Source organism: Zootoca vivipara, chromosome 16, assembly GCF_965207765.1.
Source record: "Zootoca vivipara chromosome 16, rZooViv2.hap1.1, whole genome shotgun sequence".
NCBI lineage: Eukaryota > Metazoa > Chordata > Lepidosauria > Squamata > Lacertidae > Zootoca > Zootoca vivipara.
In genome coordinates, this window is record NC_142599.1 from 22,462,386 (window position 1) to 22,484,276 (window position 21,891).

A 21,891-nucleotide genomic window follows, 5' to 3' on the forward strand; every position below is an offset into this window, starting at 1 on the left:
TTATTCTTGGTGCTGTTTGTTTGACTGAGTCTTTCTTAAGGGTTGGCTTTTGTCTGTTATCCCTATAGCTTCCCCCCAAGTCCTATATATACTAGCTATATATACTATATATATACGTGTGTGTGTGTGTGTGTGTGTGTGTGTGTGTGTGTGTGTACAGAGTGGTGGTATGCCATATGTTGCCACCCCCACCCCCACCCCACCCCCAGAGACAGAAGCTTTGGCAATTATAGTCCAACAGCATCCGTAATATAATTAATTGCTAAAGTTGTTCTTTCTTAAAGCCTTCTCACATAGCTTTTTCAGGGAGAAGAGTAACACTCGCTATAATTAATTACATCAACACAAAGCAGGTCTGCCTACAGTGTGTGCCCAATGCTAGAACCAGCTTATGTCCTTGGACATTGGCAGCCACGCAGAAAAGGAAATTATTACAACCGGATATACCTGTGTAGTGCTGAAGGACATGCCTTGCCTTTACCCAAAGTAAGTTAAGTACTTTCATTGATTTAAAAGAGACACGCCACTTTAACAACCATCAAGGAACAGCAGAGGATATTAGATTGAGGTTTCACTAACACATAAAGACAACATTTTTTATGACTCTGACTGGAACTCTTTCTGTTTCCTGAAAGCTGCAGAGCTCAGATTTTATAGTGCTCCTCAAAATTGTGCTCCATCACTGTACATTAAAAAGCATGTGCTTTGCAAATATTAATTTTACTGAAGGTGTAACTATGCATGGTAGCAACAGACCTATGTATTCAAATGCAAGCCAGTGCCAAACTCTGATTTGGGGGAGGGGGAGATTTAAAGTAGATACAGGAACAAGGTGCTGAATTCTTCTACTGCTTGCTTCATTTTACTTGCACTGTGTCCACCTAAGCAATTTGCCCTTACAATTAATCAAGCCTTTGCTCCATCTAGTTTCATATTATCTACATGGACAGGCCCAGTTCTCTAGAGTTTCAAATGTGGGTCTATGCCAGGGGCTGACACCAGAACCTTTTGCATGCAAATTATGTTCTCTACCACTGAGCTATGGTTTCCCCCAGTACTGGGAGTGCAGTGGTGTTGATGGTGTTAGAAAACCTCCTCCCACCCCAGTCCCAAGGACAGCCCCCCGCCAAAGTCTGTTATTCACACTATGTGATGTTTCTGTTCATTGGTGGTCCCAAACTTGGTTGGCGTCTCTACAGCTGTTTAAAATTTAAAAATGAGATGTGCTCATTGCAACTACAGTTGATGTGTCACATCTAGTTTGCCCCAAGGGCTAGAAGAAAGTCCCACCAGGGGAAATACAGATAGCAGGTGGGGATAAACACAAAACATAGCAGACAAAGGAAAGATCCAACAGGCTCACTCTCTCCACTTTAAATCACTTCTTGTATGAACTGAGCATGAGCTGTCTCTGGGAAAGAACTGTGTGGCAGGAGCTGTGCTGTCCTCCTGGCCAGGACACCGCCTCCTGCTCTGCTCCGGAAAGTGACTCAGCCGGGGCAGGGAGAGAGAGTTTCCAAGGAGGACAAGACAGCCAGAACCAGCACTGACATTGGCAAGGAAGTAGGGCACCTCTATCCAGCACCCTCCTACGAGGAATTCAGCTGCCATCTAGTCAAGGTGTACAAGGGAAGAACTGTGTGGCAGGTGCTGCCCTGCTGCCCTGGTCTGGGCCCCGTCACCTGCTATGATCCTGGATCTGATGCAGGCAGGAAGAATACTTCTGAAGAGAGCCTGGTCTTTATTAAGGTGAAGACTGCCAGAATGACCACTGACATTGGCAAGGAGCTTCTGTTCTTCTTCTAAACAGGCAGAATACACGTAACTGTTTTAAAAGAACTGTAAGGTGGCTTCCTCGCTTACCTATGATGGTCTGCTCTGGAGAGGTGGGTGGTGTGAGTAACATTCCACAACCGCTGGGATCTTTCACGTTGCCAGCTCCCTGCTGTGTCATGCTGTTGTGAGCTCCTAGTGTGGAAGTGTTCTGAGACACAGGAATATCATTTTGCGAGATTAGAACAAAAGCTGAAGGATATACCATTCGGACGCCACCTGTTAAGGCAGGAGTGAAGTGACAAGAGTAGGCTATGAATGTTTTTAAACATTTTCAATTTAGCGAAATTGTTTCTGCTTCAATACACAAGCCAAAATCCATTATTCATAAACATCATATTTTTTAAACGGTCACGTTTGTAACTAATAGGCAGCATGAATCAACAGTCTGAGATCATCGTGAGCTAGAAGACAAAGCTGCTACCAAATCTTAAGGGCAAGTAGTATCTCCAAAATTCTTCAGTATTAACAGATTCACACTAAAGACTGCTACATATTAAACAGGAGTGTGTTTTTTAACTTTTTGTTTTTTAAAAAATTTTTTAACTTTTTGAATGGCGGTAGGGGGAGGGGAAAAGCGATACGAGCAAAATATTGAACCTTACCAACTATGACTTCTACTGCCACCGGAAAATCGTCATCATATCCCAGTTCTTCCTCTTTCAAGTTCTCTTTCTTCTTCAACACCATTGGGTAAAAATACTGCCACTCCTCAATTAGCTTCCGGGTTGCTGGGTCTGACATCTTGTACGCTTGGCCCGTTAATGTACCACTTAAGCCATAAGGGCTTATCAGCACTGATAAAACGGGGGGGGGGGGGGGAGAAAAGAAGATAGTTCAGCATACAGCCTCACCTCAGGCCCCAGCACACATTGCAATAGCCTAAACAAATTTACTCTGAAGTCAGCCCCACTGTATTCAATGGGTCTTACTTTCCAGGAACTGTGAACTGCCCTGGGATCTACGGATGAAAGTTGGTATAATAATAATAATAATAATAATAATAATAATAATAATAATAATATACAATCAAAATGTTGTCCTAATAAGTAGTTTCTTACTATACACAGCTCATAAACACACACACAAATTAGAAGTATTTTGGCTGGGGGACTGTGGTGAAGAAGCATGTTTTAATTCTGGCCAAATGTGTATATTTTGTTGTCAATTCAATTTAAAATTGGCTCCTAAACCTTGCAAACCTGGCCAAAGAATGTTCTGTTGAGGACCTCAAAGTACTCTGTGCAGCACTGAGACTCTCAGAGCATGTTGTCCTCTCAGCTATGGAAAGCAGAGAGATTTGCAAATGTGATAGCAAAGAAGAAGCAGCTCAAATTAATTAAGTGTTTTCCTCCTCAAGTGTCATTGTTTAAGATCATTTGATGTTTTTAAGGCCACTGAGTTTAAGGATTTAAATCTGAGGATAACTCTGGAGTAAGAAGATTATAGAGTAAGGACGATCCGTCCTCCAGCTGTAGCTTGGCAACTAGCCTTTCATGCAAATCACATGCTAATTAATTAATTGCATGCTAATTGGATGTCTCCTCCCTCATTTCCTGGCATGTCCACTTCTACAGCCTTCATTCTTCATCTCTGATCTCTTTTATTCATTCTAGAATGCCCCCATTTTTAAAGCATCTCCATCCCAGCTCTCTTGCTGAGGCTTCCTTTATAAGTTTAGTTTGTTTATTTAGTTACATTAACATCTGACCTCTGTGCTGCCGTGGAACCCAAGGCAGAAAATATTTATTTACATGCTACATTTTTATCCTGCCTTTTCTTCGAGGAGCTCGAGGCATTGTACAATGCATCCTCCACTTCTAGTTTCAATATTCTGAAAACCTTTTTCCATTTAGGTGTTCTATAAATTCCTCCCCCCCCCCCCGCAAACGCATTCAATCATTTCAGAAGCATTCCTGGTCATTTTAAATATACTTTTAATTTCTCTTTCTCTCTTCCTTGCTTTCCTGTTTATTCAACCCCATTTGTAAACTTATCAACTATGAATGGTTTTCAGACAACAACTTTAAAAATGTTTTGCGGTTTGTACAGCACCAGACACAATGCTGACATCCCACAATTTTATTCATATAGGAGGCTCAAGGACTAGCAGCTGCTGAACTTTATATTCTACAGCAAAAAAAGGTAAAGGAAACCCCATTACATCAATTATATTGAACATCTCTTTTTGAAAACAATCTGGCATTTTGTAGCAAATTAAGAATATTTAAGATCGTCTAACGAAGAGCTTGGACATGTGCATTCCTTTTCATTAGAAAAAATGTATAAACAATAATTACTAGCCCTTTGCTATTGCTTAATTCATCTTGAATTAAGTGATCCTGCTTAAAGTGTCTGTACAGAAACAGTCAAACAGAAATTCATTATTTCACAATTGACTCCTTTGTCTCGCTGGGCAGATATAATCCTTTAGTGCAAAAGGATGCAAGCTGCATGGCCAGAAGACATGGATTTACTCCTAGATAGTAAAAACGTTCTATTTAGTTTCAGACCAATATTTGTTAATTGTTACAACAACCCATTAGCACGCACACCTCTTCAGGAAATATATTAATTAACAAATAGAAAACTTCATTTAAACCTGGGGGGGGGGTTGAGAGTAATTTAAATCACCAATTTACGAAAGTCCACCATGTGGCAAATTAAAAGCTCACATTAAGTCCAATTAAAGCAGATATTTGAAGGTGGGAAAGGAAAGGAACAAGTTGAAGGTGGAGTCATCCAACAGTGAATAGCACAGAAGGTACTCAAGACATCTATTAAAATGGAGAAGGGGGACCTTCCGTTAATATCAATATTCACACACAGGGGCCCATCAGAGCTGAGGCTTAAAAGGACGAGTTTCTTACAGCAGCTACTGAGCTTTAGCACTGTCCCTCACCAAGCTAAAGTTCTAGGAAGGGTTTAAATACAGGTCATGTGCTCAAAAACCAGTGCACTATTCTTTTCATTCAATCAATTAGCCTGGTTTGCCCATCACGGTATGCCAACCCATGGTTTAGCATTTACATGTAAGCATTCAAGCTCCAGGAGGTTTTGTGGCTGCTTTGTTCCTCCTGTCATTCTGCTACATACACCATGTCACCTAAACATGGGCTCAGGGTTTAACTCTCTCCAGATTAACCACAAGCTGAAACCAAGGTTTGTACAACGGCATACAACCCATGATTTGTGAAGCAGAGCTAAACAGTGAGCCAGGGTTTGGAAGATATGCTATGCTTAGTGTGCCACAGCAGCAGAGTAAAGGGGGGGGGAGCAAAATGGTTGCATTCTCCCCTCGGGGAGCCCATGCATTTACATTAAGCCAGGATAATGTTTTACTCAAATGATGGATTATGCTGAATCAGCAAATCTAACAGTTAAAATAAGTGAACTTAACAATGATTGTTTTATGGAAGTATAGAAGCCATTTTCAGACTATTTAAAGAAATGATGAATTTGTGTGAGCAGGATTACAAGCAACAGAAGGAATTAGAGATTATTGCATTATTGTTATGTTATAAGGTAAAAGGTAAAAGGTTAAGGACCCCTGGACAGTTGAGTCCAGTCAAAGGCGACTATGGGGTTGTGGTGCTCATCTCGCTTTCAGGCCGAGGGAGCTGGCGTTTGTACACAGACAGCTTTCCAGGTCACGTGGCCAGCATGACTTCTGCTTCTGGTGCAATGGAGCATGGTGACAGAAACCAGAGCACATGAAAACGCCGTTTACCTTCCTGCCGCAGCGGTACCTATTTATCTACTTGCACTGGCGTGCTTTTGAACTGAAAGGTTGGCAGAAGCTGGGACAGAGCAATGGGAGCTCACCCCATTGCGGGGATTCGAACCACCGACCTTCTGATCAGCAAGCTCAAGAGGCTCATTGGTTTAAACCACAGCACCACCCACATCCAATGATATAAGAGAGGGGAGATGGGGTGCAGCAAGGGGGAGAGGAAAAAAAACACCATGGAAAATAGAATGGGAAGTCAATAAAACAAGTATTGGAATGTCTATGTGATTTATTATTATTATTTTGAAAATTTAGTAAAACTTATCTGAAAAAAGTTACTCCAGATGACAAGAAGACACACACATAAGACACCTACCTTGGAATGGCATAGGGGAGGACTGAGCCATGTGGAGATGTTCCTCGCTGATCAGATATATTGGTTGGTGCTGGACGATCTCCACACTTGTACACACATTGCACTCCCCATGAAGGAAGAATGTGAAGGCGCAGGACAAATGCTCACTGAAAAGAAGAGATAAGAGGGAAACATGACAAAAGGTCGTTTAATCCTGTGATCAATGCTTCAGAGAATGGCAACAGAGACTCTATGGATCTTGCTGGAACAGAAACTACAACACATGGTGCTTGCATGGGTGTGAACGCACTTTCATCTCCAACGTAAGAGGCAGAAACATCAAGCCCTTCCCTCCTGAGAAACCAGAAAAGCATGTAGCGAAAAGGAGCCTGTATGCTGATCAAGACATCATACATTCAGTCTTCACAAGACTTCACACGAGAGATGGAGTTGTAGCAAACTAAAGTTCATGCCTCACAACAAATCACAATAAAGAACATGAGCAAGGTTTCACTGCCTTAACCAAAATCAAATCCCTTTACAAAAAAAGGCATGTCGCAAAACAAGGAGCACATACCTTGCCCCATTAGAATAAGTGCATTTTTAAAGAGTTAACTTCTAACTTCCTTTCTTCTAGCAGATCAAGATGAACAGGTGACAGCAAAAACTGCAAGGTTTTTAGCGGGAGCAATTAGAGTAAGATCTATTATTTGATTATTGATGTAAACCTCCAAAATGTATTTTGTATAGGTAAGTTTTTACCTCTGTCTTCAGTACATTTTATTTTATTGCTATGGCTAGCTAGTGGCTAATGCAAATAAAGATTCTTCTGATCTCTCTCTCTCTCTCTCTCTCTCTCTCTCTCTCTCTCTCTCTCTCTCTCTCGTCAGCTCAACCCTGGCTATGAAGCATGCATTTCATCAACTTCCAGCAACAATAGTAGTTTTCAGAATAAATCTCTTCAACTTAGTTGTTGAATGGAAACAGGGCTGCTCTGGTACCACAGGGACAATGTTGATAACATATGCTGAGGCACCAGATTTTGTATGCTTCAAATATTGGCTGGAAGGGCAAGATGCCTGTTGGATTATCAAGCACCCAGAGCCAGGTACCTAGAAGATGCAGCTCTGATCATTTTTTATTGTTCAGCCAACAACTGCTGAACAATCCCAATAGTCACTAGAAAATTCAAAGATACCTTTGCCATACTGGGTAATTTAGATGTTTTAGATGTTATTCATAATTCAGTAACACTAGCTAGCCCTCTTCTACTTTATTCTAGCTCCCATTGAATCTGCTTAGCGTCCAAAGAGAAGACAATATGCCTGGGTCTTCCACACAATGGCTGCCAAGTGAATGAGGGAAGTGTGAGGGAAACACTAGGGCACCCCAGCGTTTCCCAGAAGGCAACGTAATTGGCTTTATATGGAGGCGGAGAGGAGATGGCACTGCCTCACAACTCTGCCTCTGAGAATCGCAGAAGGGTGGATTCCCTGCACTCTTAGCTAAAGGGGAAGTGTGGCATTGTTGTTGTTGTTGTTTAGTCGTTTAGTCGTGTCCGACTCTTCGTGACCCCATGGACCATAGCACGCCAGGCACTCCTGTCTTGCACTGCCTCCCGCAGTTTGGTCAAACTCATGTTCGTAGCTTCGAGAACACTGTCCAACCATCTTGTCCTCTGTCGTCCCCTTCTCCTAGTGCCCTCCATCTTTCCCAACATCAGGGTCTTTTCCAAGGATTCTTCTCTTCTCATGAGGTGGCCAAAGTATTGGAGCCTCAGCTTCACGATCTGTCCTTCCAGGGAGCACTCAGGGCTGATTTCCTTAAGAATGGATAGGTTTGATCTTCTAGCAGTCCATGGGGCTCTCAAGAGTCTCCTCCAGCACCATAATTCAAAAGCATCAATTCTTCGGCGATCAGCCTTCTTTATGGTCCAGCTCTCACTTCCATACATCACTACTGGGAAAACCATAGCTTTAACTATACGGACCTTTGTAGGCAAGGTGATGTCTCTGCTTTTTAAGATGCTGTCTAGGTTTGTCATTGCTTTTCTCCCAAGAAGCAGGCGTCTTTTAATTTCGTGACTGCTGTCACCATCTGCAGTGATCAAGGAGCCCAAGAAGGTAAAATCTCTCACTGCCTCCATTTCTTCCCCTTCTATTTGCCAGGAGGTGATGGGACCAGTGGCCATGATCTTGGTTTTTTTGATGTTGAGCTTCAGACCATATTTTTCGCTCTCCTCTTTCACCCTCATTAAAAGGTTCTTTAATTCCTCCTCGCTTTCTGCCATCAAGGTTGTGTCATCTGCATATCTGAGGTTGTTGATATTTCTTCCGGCAATCTTAATTCCGGCTTGGGATTCATCTAGTCCAGCCTTTCGCATGATGAATTCTGCATATAAGTTAAATAAGCAGGGAGACAATATACAACCTTGTCGTAATCCTTTCCCAATTTTGAACCACTCAGTTGTTCCATATCCAGTTCTAACTGTAGCTTCTTGTCCCACATAGAGATTTCTCAGGAGACAGATGAGGTGATCAGGCACTCCCATTTCTTTAAGAACTTGCCATAGTTTGCTGTGGTCGACACAGTCAAAGGCTTTTGCATAGTCAATAAAGCAGAAGTAGACGTTTTTCTGGAACTCTCTAGCTTTCTCCATAATCCAGCGCATGTTTGCTATTTGGTCTCTGGTTCCTCTGCCCCTTCGAAATCCAGCTTGCACTTCTGGGAGTTCTCGGTCCACATACTGCCTAAGCCTGCCTTGTAGAATTTTAAGCATAACCTTGCTAGCGTGTGAAATGAGCGCAATTGTGCGGTAGTTGGAGCATTCTTTGGCACTACCCTTCTTTGGAATTGGGATGTAGACTGATCTTCTCCAATCCTCTGGCCATTGCTGAGTTTTCCAAACTTGCTGGCATATTGGGTGTAGCACCTTAACAGCATCATCTTTTAATTGCTCAGTTGTAAAGAAAAGTTGCTTCCGGGCAAAGTTTCCCAAAGTGAAAGAGAGTTGGGATCAGCTGATTTCTGTTGAATCACTCATGACCGTGCCTTTGATCCTTGTTGCTTCCTTTGGCACAGAGCCCAGCTCTAAGAGGAAAGCACTGCCCAAGCCAACCCACAAGTACGCTTGAATGAAAGAAAACAAACAACTGGCATAATTTAGTGGACCACTCTTCAAATCACTGCAGCCGTTTAACCAGCCGACCCTTATTCTAAAACTAAAGCTTCCACACATTATCCTATCACTAAAGGAGGAAAGATTTGCTCAAAAAGGCTTTTTGACTAATATTTTTTAACCTACCCAAAAGAATGTTGAATGGTTTAATGTCTCAGAACTGCAAGCATAGTGTATTTATGAGTTATGACTGGTCAATGGTAAAGTTTAGTTAGTGATGCCTACTTTCCATATGACCCAGTTCAGATATTGCAGCCAAACAATAATTAAGTTCTACTGAGCTTTACTATCCCTGGTGTTTTTATATTGTATTATTCCAATGAATGGAGTTTACAATAATACAAACAAAGCCCCATCGAGCTGGAAGTTCAGTGACACTGAATTATTTGTAGCCTGGTACTCACATGCCTGGTATATCAAACAGGAGCCTGAAGGCTTGTTTACCTCTGGTGCAAATCCATTGGCAGGAAACGGTACGGAACTGTAGGGGGAGGCACTGAAGCCCTTAGTTGCAGGCCTGTTCACTTTGTTGTGAAGGAAGCCTGAACTCTGCCTCTGTGAAAGGCTGATGTTCTCTTTCTCTCAAGCAAATCTGAAGGGATGTTCTTCAGAGAGCAAGCTACAAGGCTGCAGCTATTCTACAAAAGGAGATCTACTTCGAGGAATGATGGGACCCTCTGCCGGGTCCCCAGCAGGTCAGTTTGTGAGGAGGGGCTGCTGCTGCCTGCCACGTGAAGTAGCTGATTAGAGCCTTTCCATGGCAGCTGAGCTGCATGTGTGTAGGTACAATGCAACATATATAAAGAGTGTGTTACATTTTTGCTTTGCCTCTTCTCTAGAACCTCGGTATGCAAGCTGCACAAAAGGGGAGAGATAGGGGACAGGGAGAAATGAGACAGGGATGTCAAAGAGGGAAGGAGTGGAGAAAGAAAGGCTGACGAAAGCAGCAGAGTGGAGAAGAATCTGAAAAGAGACCTGAGGGAGAAGAGAAAGAAAAGGAAGGAAGGAAGGAAGGAAGGAAGGAAGGAAGGAAGGAAGGAAGGAAGGAAGGAAGGAAGGAAGGAAGGAAGGAAGGAAGGAAGGAAGGAAGGAAGGACAAAGATGAGAATGCCGGGGGGGGGCATGGACAGACAAAGAGTTTTGACAGAAACTGCTATTCATCTAGGAACTATTAACTGACATTAATTTCCTGATTCAAGAAATCTAATGCTGTCAAATAACCAGCAGTGGTTTGATTTTGATCTTGTGAATTGTTTGCTTTGTTCATTGTTTATGTCAACCGTTCTTAAGCTTGTGAGATAAAGAAATACTGTCAAATCCATTGGAGCCCAGAGTGATTGCCAACCTGCCCTCCTCTACTCTGATTACAGAACTCTAAAGGCATCATACTATCATTACTCCAACAGAGATAAATAAAAAGACAGATAGTACCCAGTGCTATTTTGTGGACAACCATTATTTATAAAAGAATCAGACTGCATTTCTGCTTTTAACTTGTTCATAAATTTTCTAGAGTTAGGGTGGGAAGTGAGGTAGCCAGGTTTGCAATGATTAGAACACCGAGGGGTGTGTGTGTGAAGAGCTCCAAAGGGATTTCTCCAAACTCGGTGAGTGGGCAGGAAAATGGCAAATGCAATTCAATGCAAGCAAGTGGAAGTGATGCAGACCGACGTTAAAAAAAAACACCTTACTTCAGATATACTCTAATGGAGTGTGAAATGGTGGGTGATGCAGCAGCTGTAAAAAATAAATAAATACTGTGTACAGCTCTAGTTGCCTCGCCTCAAAGAAAGATTTCGTAGAGCTAGAAAAAGTTCAGAACAGGGCAGAAAAAATTATCACAAGGCTGGAGCAACACCCCTACAAGAGAAAGTTAAGGCATTGGGGCGGCAGTTGGGGGGGGGGGTTTGAGAAGGAGGGACGGGACAGAGGTGTGCGAGCATGCATAGTGCACAGAATGAGGATGAGGCCAAGTTTTTCTCACAAGAAAATACAGAGGCTTAAGATGTGTGAGTTCCCTTATCAGAAGAAGCAAAACAATAGAAGTGGGAGTGACTACACACATCCACTTTCTGTTTGGATGTTATTCATCTAAACCCACCCTAAAACTGAAAGCCAACAGAGGTGAACTCAAACTGTTGGAAGGTTGCAGGGATTCCCACATGGTAGGGTTAATGTTTCCCACTTTCATGCCACGTTTGCAGATAACTTTATAACACAGAGCTGGTCTGCCAACAGGCCTGGTGCTTGAAGCTAGCTCTCCATAAAGAACACCCTTGGGATCCTGCTATCTTCCATTCTGTGTACATGACCAAGCCAGCATAGGTCACTGAGACAGAACTGTAAACATACTGGAAATGTGTGTGGGCTTGGATGAGCACATTTCTGTTTGAGACTCTATCCGGCCATGTGATGCCCAAAATCTTCCTGACACAGCATGTACAGTGGTACCTTGCTTCTCAAACTTAATCCGTTCCGGAAGTCTGTTCCAAAACCAAAGTGTTCCAAAACCAAGGTGTGCTTTTCCATAGAAAGTAATGCAAAATGGATTAAACCGTTTCAGACTTTTAAAAACAACCCCTAAAACAGCAATTTAACATGAGTTTTACTATCTAACGAGACCATTGATCCATAAAATGAAAGCAATAAACAATCTACTGCAGTCACACAATCAATCAATCAATCAGTAGCTGAACTGGGTTCCAAGCAGTCACAAAAACAAAACAAAAGGAGCCACAAAAACAAAAGCGCAAAATAAATAGCAAAAACAGACAGACCTCAGCGTAACACTCAAAACGGAAGTGGGTCACTCAAAACAGAAGTGTAACACTCAAATCAGAAGCGTAACACTCAAAACGGAGCACCTTCAACTTCTGAAAAAATTTTGCAAACCGGAACACTTACTTCCGGGTTTCCAGTGTTTGGGTTCCAAGTTGTTTGAGTACTAAGGCATTTGAGAACCAAGGTACAGTACCACTGTATGAAAGACACTGAGGTGTCACTCCTGGCAGGTGTAAGTTGCCCACAACTCACTTCCATAAAGCAGCAGCCTCAACATACAATCTTAGCATGTAGAGCTTCATCTTTGTATTGGTGATAGCTGCCTTGCCTATACGCTTATCTAGCTCAGTGTCAATGGAAAGGTTGCTAGTTATGGTGGAGCCCAAGTACATAAAATTGTCTACCACCTCAAGCATGTGGTCAATCAATGCTGATGCGTGGAGCAAAACAGTTAATGTGTCTTTTTGTAAAGCTTCTTTGGAGTATGCTGTCAAGGCTGCGTCATCTGCAAGCAACATCTCACAGATAACAACCTACCACACTTTTGTCTTGGCACAGAGACATGCCAGGTTGAACAGAACCCCTTTAGTCCTTGAGTGGAAGTATACAGTCTTCAGTCATACTGAAAGCATTAGAGAGCTACAGGGAGAAGAATATACCAAAGAGAGATGGGGCAAGAACAGAGAATACGCAGAGAGCACTATGTTTTTGAAAATCCTTCCCTAGAGAGACCCATCTGGCTCCATTTTGCTGACCTTCAGGTGAATTGTGAAAATCATCATATCACCAACAACAACATATCTTCACCAGGAATTTTGCTCAGAATTTTACACCTGCTACTCTGATAGGTTTTATCTAGCTCTGTTGCAGTGGTGTTATGCTTCTGCTTTGTATTTATGCAAAGTTGTGTTTTAATGGTTGCTGTAAGCCACTTTGTGGGTCTTTTAGGTGGGATAAGTGTTTTAAACAGATACATGCAGAGAAAGTTATTTTGCATGGGCATCATGGTAAAAGCCAGCCTCAGGGCTGAATTCACACCATGAAAAGGTAAACTATGTAAAATATCCTGTAGGATTCATTCAGAAGCACATTCAGTGTTGCTTAGAAATGCATGAATGAAAGACAAGGAAGCGGAAAGGTGTATGTTCCACTTCAAGGTGTATGCACCTCCAGTAGTAACCTGCTTGTGAATAGCTGCAGCATGTCTGAGCAACTGCACGTTACTTTGGTCAAGCTGGGGTTGGTTTCAACACACATTGCCTCAACTAGAATTTATTTGATGAGCCAATCATATGTTACAGTGGCAGCTCCCCTGGCCTTCCTCCAGAGGGCTCCCTTGCAGTACTTAGCATGGAAATAAAGATGAGGACACACTGGCTGAAGCAGATGATCATATCTGGACTTAATAAACTGAGATACACATACGCCATTTCCCTGCACATGCAGCTCCTTTGCTCATCAAGCTATCAAACCATGAAGCTTCGAATTAACCATAGTTTCCTATTTTGCCCAACCTGGGAAACTATAGTTATGAACTACTGAAGAGACCAGGATATTAAACATGCTTAACATGCTGTTCTCCACAAACATACACACACACCCACACACACCTGGTAACTATAGTTCAGACAAACCAGAAAAATATGGTTTAATAAAGACTTTCTTGTTTGGCTGCATGGGCAGGCAAAAACTGAACTGAGCTCCGAGCATCCAAACTGGGCCAGACTCCCTATTCCAAGTTTAGACTTAAAACCATGCAGATCAAGGGATCCCACCCTGCTCCATATCTTTTTGATTACATTCTTCAGTGACATACTTTATCAACGTACCAGTGTTCAGTCTTTTTAAATAAAATGAAATGTTGTGTCATTATGTATAGTCCTGTGCAGCCATATCAAACTGTAAGACATTATTCCTCTCAAAGTGCAACATCACTCGCTCACCCTCAAAAAAGATAAAGTCACAGGGCTGGAAGGAGAAACTCAAAAGCGACAACATCACAATTTAAGATTTTATTTTTATTTTTTAAAGCAGACTTGACCCATTACTCTGTCTGTACCTAATGATGGCTCCATGACGAATAAGCAATTTTGAATTATTCCTCAGTCATAAGCACAGCAGTAACAATTCTGAAATTCTTATGGAATGGCATTATTCCACAACATAGAATCATGGAATTGTAGAGTTGGAAGGGACCCCAAGCTTCACCTGAAGTTTCTCAGGCAGCACAGCTTGGAAAAACATCTCCCTATGAGGACCCTGGATAATGTCTTCATTTGGAAAGCTTCTGCCAATCCATTTCACCAGATACGCACCTTGCTGTACTGTACCATCTAGAACCTTGCGCTACTTTTAATAAATAATATAGCTGGCAGGAGGCCGGGGGGGGGGGGCGTTCTGACTGCTGCACCGGTTCTCAATCTCCAGAGTTTAAGAAGACTTTAAAATAGATGTCAGGGGACCCTCCCTCAGTCATTCTGACCAGCACTTCACCCAGTGACAGCGCAAGCAGCGGGTCAGGAGGAGGGAATGAGGAATGGAGTGGAATGGAGAGGGGGCTCCAAGACGCATCAGAGCCCCTGCACCGACCCAGCTGGCCAGAGGAGGAAGGACAGCGCAGCAAGGTGTCAGAGCCTCTGCAACGCTCCAGCCGAAGGACGGGGGAAGGAACGCAGCCCCTTCTGGCGCCCATGTTGGGTCACGCACCCAGACGTAGGGCAAGGGGGCGGCGTTTTGGGGTCCCCAGACTATTATGCTGGCACAAAAACAGACAAGCGCCATTGCCGGGTTCTGAATCAGACTAGGCAGTCATGTTTTCTGATGTCTCTGCACTGCAAATAGTATGCACAATAAAGCTCTTAAAGACAGAGCAGACTGGAGCGTCTTTACTCGAGAGTAGCCGCAACAATCCCCTGACAATATACTTTGATGTTTCCCATTTTTAGGATTTCTAGCATGAGGAGACCTCTGCCAAAGAACATATATACAGTGGTAACTCTACTTATGAATGTTTCTACTTACGAACAGAGCTCCGTCCGCCATCTTGGATGTGGTTTAGATAGGATTTTTTCTACTTACGAATTTTTAGATAGGGTTGCTTCTACTTACGAATTTTTTCTCCCAATGCATTCCTATGGGATTCGACTTACAAATTTGTTCGACTTACAACTGTCCGTTCAGAACGCATTAAATTCATAAGTAGAGGTACCACTGTATTCAAATCAGAATAGCCCTTTCTTTCCGATATTAACACTCCTTTTCAAAAGCTATTTTTATCTCAGCTTAAGGAAAACAGATTGTGCTATCTGATGTCTCCAATCATGTTCTACTCTTGTATTCAAATTTGTGTATTTATAGAAGAGCATTCCAGTGCTTTCTCTACATTATCCTTCAGATGTTATGAAGATGTTCTTACCAAAACAATTACACAGGTGAAACAACACAAAGAGTCCCCTGGCACCTTAAAAAGACTCATTTATACTGGCAGGCGCTTTTCCAGACTAGAGCTTACAAGGCTGGAAAACAAGCAAGGAAAACTGGCAAGACAATTTCATGCACATGATTTAACTGTGATGATTTCTTCTTTTAGGAGGAAAAACTCCAGAAGGTAAACTAAGATGGCTCATAGCCCCTGAAAGCTCGCCTTTGTAAATAAGAGGTGCAAACAGGGTCACTATACACAGAAGTCCGAGCACACCATTAAAGAAAGTTCTTCTTGAGGATAACCCTGTACCTTGCAGATTACTCATATTCAGTTCCCCCGCCCCAATATTTAGACTATTTAAAAGAAATGGGAATGAGTAGATAAAAAACAACATCTCCTTCAGATGCATGAATTACATGCTCCAGAATATAGAATATTCTGCAGGATTTAAAATCACATCAGAAGCCCCTTTGCAAAGAAGACCCGTCTTCAACTGCAATTTAGGACTTACTTATAAATGGTTGACCATATATACCCATCTTTCTTATAAGCATTGCAGGAAAGTTGCCTTACACTAGGCAGCAGTCCACCTACCCCAGGGTGGTCCAGTGTTTGGCCTTCAAGGCCTTTTTGGGCAGCCCTAAGCAACATTTGACACCCTGCCCAGTCCTTGCACAGCCTGGCTTTGGTAAGGAGGTGTGAGGGCTCTGACAGGTTCCTAGAGCTCTCACGCCTCCTTTCCAAAGCCCAGCACCTTGCTGAGGCAACTCTGGGAAGGCAGTGTGAGGGGAGGGGGATACATCAAGTTTTGGTTTTGCTCCTCACTCTTCCCCCCCCCCCGCTCACCCCGACAACAAGGCAGTGTGCAGCCCACTGGTTCCATGTCGAAGTACTCTGGCGGCCCAGAGCAGCAGCACTCTAGAGTCTCTGGCAAAAATTTATCCAATCACTTGGATCCTTTTCTTTTCTTTTCTTTTCTTTTCTTTCCTAAGGTGCCAGGGATTGAACCATGCAGTCTGCTACAGAGCTACAGTTCCTCCTAAAAATCTTAAGTGACAATGCCCCACACCCTCCCTCCAGTAGTGTGGTAGTACCAGTGATTAAATCCATCTTCTATCAAGGCAGCACCCATTTGTACATGCTAACCCACCAGCTGAAAACCAACAGACCAGGTAATCAATTGCAACTCTACAAATAAATTCTGCAACTGTACAAGAACTTTCAGAAGCCATAAGATTCAAACACCAACATCCTCCCTATGAATATAAATTAGCCTGTTTCTTCACTAGCATCCAGAGTGTTGAGATAACAAATTCACAATGCAGAAAAGTGTTTAGATAACACAGGAAGCATTTAGATAATGTTATGAACCCATTATCTTGACACTTTGTATGCATTCTTGCCAGGACTAGCATGCTAGAACTAATTTGCTTGACTCTTGATAGTCTCTTCTCACTGATTTTATCTCCAACTCTCTTGCTATCTCCATTCACGAGCAAAGGAGAAAGGGATCAGCTAGCAGTTTGGGTTCCAAAGTGGGCTGTCATCAGACACCAAGGCAATGCAAAGAAAAGGCTTCAAGCTCCACACTAGAGCTTGCCAGCTCAAACAGGGATCCGTGTTCCCACTATAATGCAAACCGTTTCATAGCGGCCAAGATCAGTTCTTCCAAATGCTTACAAGCATGCTCCCTAAATGCTTAATTATCAGTGATGACGCAACTGGGCTGTTTAACCTCACTTGGTGTCGGGAGGCACTAACCACTGCCCTACGTGGTAAACCAAGTTGCTGTAGTTTCTCAGGGTGGAAACCTCACATGCTGGCCAGAGGGACAGCCAAGAAAACTCACCTGGTACCCATGCCCAATAGATTCTTGATGCCAGACATGGGCCTTCAAATGGCACTTAAACACTGTAACATACTTCAGTCTGTTTCTCACAGTACTTTTACTGATTTGATTGTTTTATATTGATGGGAACTGGCTTGAACACTGGTATCTAAATACTGTTAAGAAGTAGGAACAGGAAAGAAAGATATAGAAGTGTTGGGAAGACAGAAAATGAAAACAGGCAGTGCCTGGATACTAACTCCATCAGTTAAAACCAAGTTCTATACTACAGTTAGCATTAATATTATTATTTATTGGACTTGTTAAGACACTGTTTTAAAGGAAATATAAACTCAAAAGAGACTTATAATATAATGTAATACAAAAATTCAAACCAAAGCAAAACAAAACAAAAAGCTAAAACAAAACAAAAAAAATCTGAAAACACTGATATACATAAAAAGCAGTCTAACAAATCCCACCCACTAACAGAGGCCACAGTTTCTAAAACTCTCCAAGCTAAAGGCCAAAAGGATGGCTGAAAAGAAGTATTTTTCTTCCAATGCCTAAAAGTAGCCAGTGATGGTGGCAGGCACGTGAGGACAACATTCCATAAGGAGGGAGCCACCGCTGAAAAGGCACCATGGCAACCTATGGTTTGTCATGGAGTCTGAAAACAGACTCTCACTGTAACTGAATGCTAGTATCTATTTTACTGTAAGCTGCAAAAACTATGTTTCTGGCACAGAATGAATTAAGGAACTATCTGGCATGGTCGGTCACACAATAGGGACTCACAGGTTTCTGTTCAGTATCTGAGTACAGAAGAAAGGTTCACCTCGATGTTAACAGTAGTGGTTTTCTTCAGGGCAGAGCTGCCTGCTCCTCATTGCTCCCATGTTTCAGCTTTATGTCCTACTTCTTTATTCTCTCTACCCTGTGATATTTGAGTAGCTTGATTTCACTCTCCATATGAAGCTGGTAACCATAGTTTCTCCATATTAATAGAGCCTTTTTTATTTTATTTTTAAAAAAGCATCTGAAGCAGACAGAAAAATGGTTAGCATTGTAGCGATACATTTCTTTTCTGTAACAGGCCACTACTGTCAATTCAGTTGAATCGAATTCAAATACATTACTTGTAAAAATGCATCACTTCTCCATTCCCTGCAGGCCTTTCCCTTTAGAATGGCAGTAAAGGTTATTTACAGGGCTAGAAAAATCTCAAATGATGCAGACTTCTAGGAATTTGCAGTTATTTCCACAGCTCATTTTCTACGCAGTGTAATGGTAACAGTTGCCAAAGCTTTGTGTTAGGGCAGCTCATTCCAAACATATAGGATACTGTTAATGACATCTTTATATTTTATTCTCTAGAAAATACTCAAACGATTAAAAACTGGATTTAATTCAGTCAAAGGCTCAAACCAGCTCTCACAATTGTCCAGAGTATAAACACACACCAAATCAATATTAAAATGATCAGAAGCAACCAATAGTAAATGTGGTAAGCAACACATGTGACACAATCAAAGTTCCATACATGTAAGTCCCGTAGTTTCAATGGAAACATTAAATGTAATTTTGTCTTAACTGTGGCTACTAATGCTTCATTTCTAATGAGGGAGATCTCCATTATAGGATCCTTAGCAAGACGTCGCTCAGCATTCATCACGGAAAGTTTCTCAGTATTCCTCATGCTGCTTCCAGCATGCTAGTTTTTTATTTTTATAGTTGCTTCTTTTAAGGAAGCCAGTGATGCTAAGCACTGCACAATGTTTTAAAAGGACACACCCTGACCACAGGCTTACAATCTAACAACTGTGCTTTAGACTGTGTTTATCTTTTTATCCAGTTGACGCTCTTGCAAAGCAATACTCCCAGCCTTCTCACACCTCTAAATAAGTAGTATGAATGGCACATATCCAGAGCTAGGCCAGAGCAAGGCATAGCACTACAGTGGATTGGATCACAAGTCTGCCAACCACTCCAGTAGAAATAACTGGCAGAAACATCCTGCGTTGGATTTCATTCTATAGAAACATGATAAACCTTGCCATATTTTATTCAATTAATTTGTACGCTGCCTTTCAAGGCACAGGTGCCCCACTCTCTGTGCCCTTACCCCCTACGTAAAGTTTTATTAGAAAAGAAATTCTTAACATAATCACCACACTCATAAGGCATTCAATTAAAACCACATTACACCATCCTAAAACTGAACAGTAGCAATTAATTCATCGGAATAATAAATATAAAGCAGCTGAAATACACTGACAATCCATCTCTGTCCAGTTTAGATTTTTGCCTATAAACTCAGGCCATAGTTCCTATTCTGGATGTAAAAATGAGTAATACTTTATTATTACATGCCTGAACCTTGGGCTCAGGTGCTCCCTGCTTCTCCTCTTCTCCTTCAGCATAGATGCAAGGAGAGCAGACACATTAATCTCAGCTTTAATTAATCTCAGTTTGCCATTTTGTCCAGACCTAAACTGTGGTTAGCTTTACAGTTGTAACAAACCAGCTACATAAACTTTCAAAGCATTTCACACATACCAAAACTTAGTTAAAACTTACTTAACTATGGTTAGGTGTAAGTTCTGCACTGAGATGATAAACTGTTGCTTGCGCTTGGCCGGCAGATCAGAATCCAAAACCATGGCTTAAAATGGCGTTGCATAAACAAAAATAAAGGTATATCACTTTAAAAATCCCAGCTGCTGTCAGCTTCTAAGAAGTCAACTCTTTATGCTTCTGCCTCACCAAGTGTTTCACAGAATTCAGTAAGAACATCATCAGATGCAGAGGAATCTCATATCCTAAAATCCTTCCTAATTAATAGTTCTCTCTCCCTCTCTGGTAGAGGGAGATACCTCACACTCCTACCTGTGGAAAATGTCTGCGTTCTTCTTCTGACACCTCCACATTAGGGGTAGATATTTTTTATATTGATTTCATGCATTACTGCAGAGGCGACGTGGCATCTCTCTTATAGCAATTCCTCTTATTGCCATATTCAAAGGTAAAACTATGTGTACTCCTCCATACGTTTTCTCAGACATCCACTGGAATATTATCTTCTATGTTTTGAATGTGTTTCTTTATATAATATTTAACTTGTCCAGGCTCTGTGTCCGATTTGAAAAGCAGCTCCATAGTTTTGCCCACCTCCATAGTTTTGTCCGGACACTGAGGTCCAGCACCGAGGGCCTTCTGGCGGTTCCCTCGTTGCGAGAAGCCAAGTTGCAGGGAACTAGGCAGAGGGCCTTCTCGGTAGTGGTGCCCGCCCTGTGGAACGCCCTCCCATCAGATGTCAAAGAGAAAAACAACTACCAGACTTTTAGAAGACATCTGAAGGCAGCCCTGTTTAGGGAAGCTTTTAATGTTCAATAGATTACTATGTTTTATTTTTCTGTTGAAAGCCACCCAGAGTGGCTGGGGGTGGGGTATAAATAATAAATTATTATTATTATTATTATTATTATTATTATTATTATTATTATTTTCTTTGCAAATATGTGTCTGCTATTTTTTATTATTAACTTCTCAAATTCCGTTGCTTCTCTTCATTGCTCATGCACTCTGTTTCTTTTGCACAGGATTGAACGTGGAACTGGAGCAGGAGGGGATTTCCTCTTTTAAAGGAAACATTTAAAGCTTTGAATATGCTATGTGATATGCCAAGTCACCAAGCATAAAAATACAACCTTTCTCCCTGCAAATTTCAAAGCTTTATTCATATTCACAGTCCTATCAGCTTTTACTCTTGCACAAGGGGCCTTTTCTCCTCTACTCCTCTGCTCATGTCCTCCCCAGGGGGTTTGGGGGAACCCCAGAACAAATTCAGGGGGCTTGCACAAGGAGAAAGCCTTGTGCTGATGGAACATCCACCTTAATGCTATGTTGAACTCCACTCCACCTTTACACTATTAAGTACTGATTTCCAAGAGAGAAAAGCTTGGACTCAATAACTGTAAGAATCCCATATCCTTAACAGATTTGACAGTGCATATTCTCTTCAGTTTTCCATTGGCTCATTACCACAGTCTATAGGTTCAATAGTCTTCAACGGTAGTACAGTGGCTGTAACTACCAAGTATTTAATAAGCTATCAGAATTCTTTGCTGAAATACACATTCTCATCTAGAATTTGTCACTAACTAGAAGCATTAACTGGGAAACAGGCACTGAATTTCAGATGGTGTGCTTAAAATGGAGGCATGTAGTTATGTCTTAAAAGATTATCAATCATATCTGAAACATCAAGCTAAAGAGTTTAGACACTGATCTTTTTATAAAAAATATGAAAAACATTGTTCTTGGAGTAGTCCAATTCCTTTGTTTCTGACAATCTATTGTTTAATTTGAAGTTATTTCTAACAAGTACTTCAATTCACTTGCCAGGTTACACAAACAAGTAAAGATAATTTAATTACAGAGCGCTGGCTTTATTCGTCAATTAAGATGCAATGCATTTACTTAAACAAAAGGTGCACTAAACAAAGCATTTTGCTAAGAAGAAAACTTATTCAATGACAGGCATATTATAATATATTCCACTAATAGTACCATTTAGCATACAGTACAAATTCAAACCTTACTGCTTAGATTTCTATCCCTGAGGCCTCTTCAGAATTAACAGATCTTCAAGTTTACTCTGACTGGCCATCATCAAAGCAAGCAGAGCAAAAATTATATAGCCAATAAATAATCATCAATTTAAAATATAATCAATACAATATATCAAAAACAAAGCATA

The 21,891-nt window shown here is 41.6% G+C and overlaps 1 protein-coding gene and 1 long non-coding RNA gene across 2 annotated transcripts in view; one reads left to right on the forward strand and one right to left on the reverse strand.

Annotated features, from left to right (window-relative positions):
* The window catches only part of MED13L (mediator complex subunit 13L), a 169,656-nt gene that overhangs the window by 56,985 nt on the left and 90,780 nt on the right, over positions 1-21,891 (reverse strand). The window contains exons 5-7 of the mRNA XM_035098346.3: positions 5,940-6,085; positions 2,439-2,630; positions 1,864-2,052 (exon numbers count right to left, since the gene is read on the reverse strand). Of these exons, the coding sequence (XP_034954237.3) occupies positions 1,864-2,052; positions 2,439-2,630; positions 5,940-6,085 (527 nt within the window). The remainder of the gene's footprint in view (positions 1-1,863; positions 2,053-2,438; positions 2,631-5,939; positions 6,086-21,891) is intronic.
* Positions 9,654-21,440, forward strand: LOC148683113 (uncharacterized). The gene is made up of 3 exons (XR_015947529.1): positions 9,654-9,791; positions 16,294-16,473; positions 20,732-21,440. It is a non-coding gene; the product is annotated as an uncharacterized LOC148683113 (long non-coding RNA).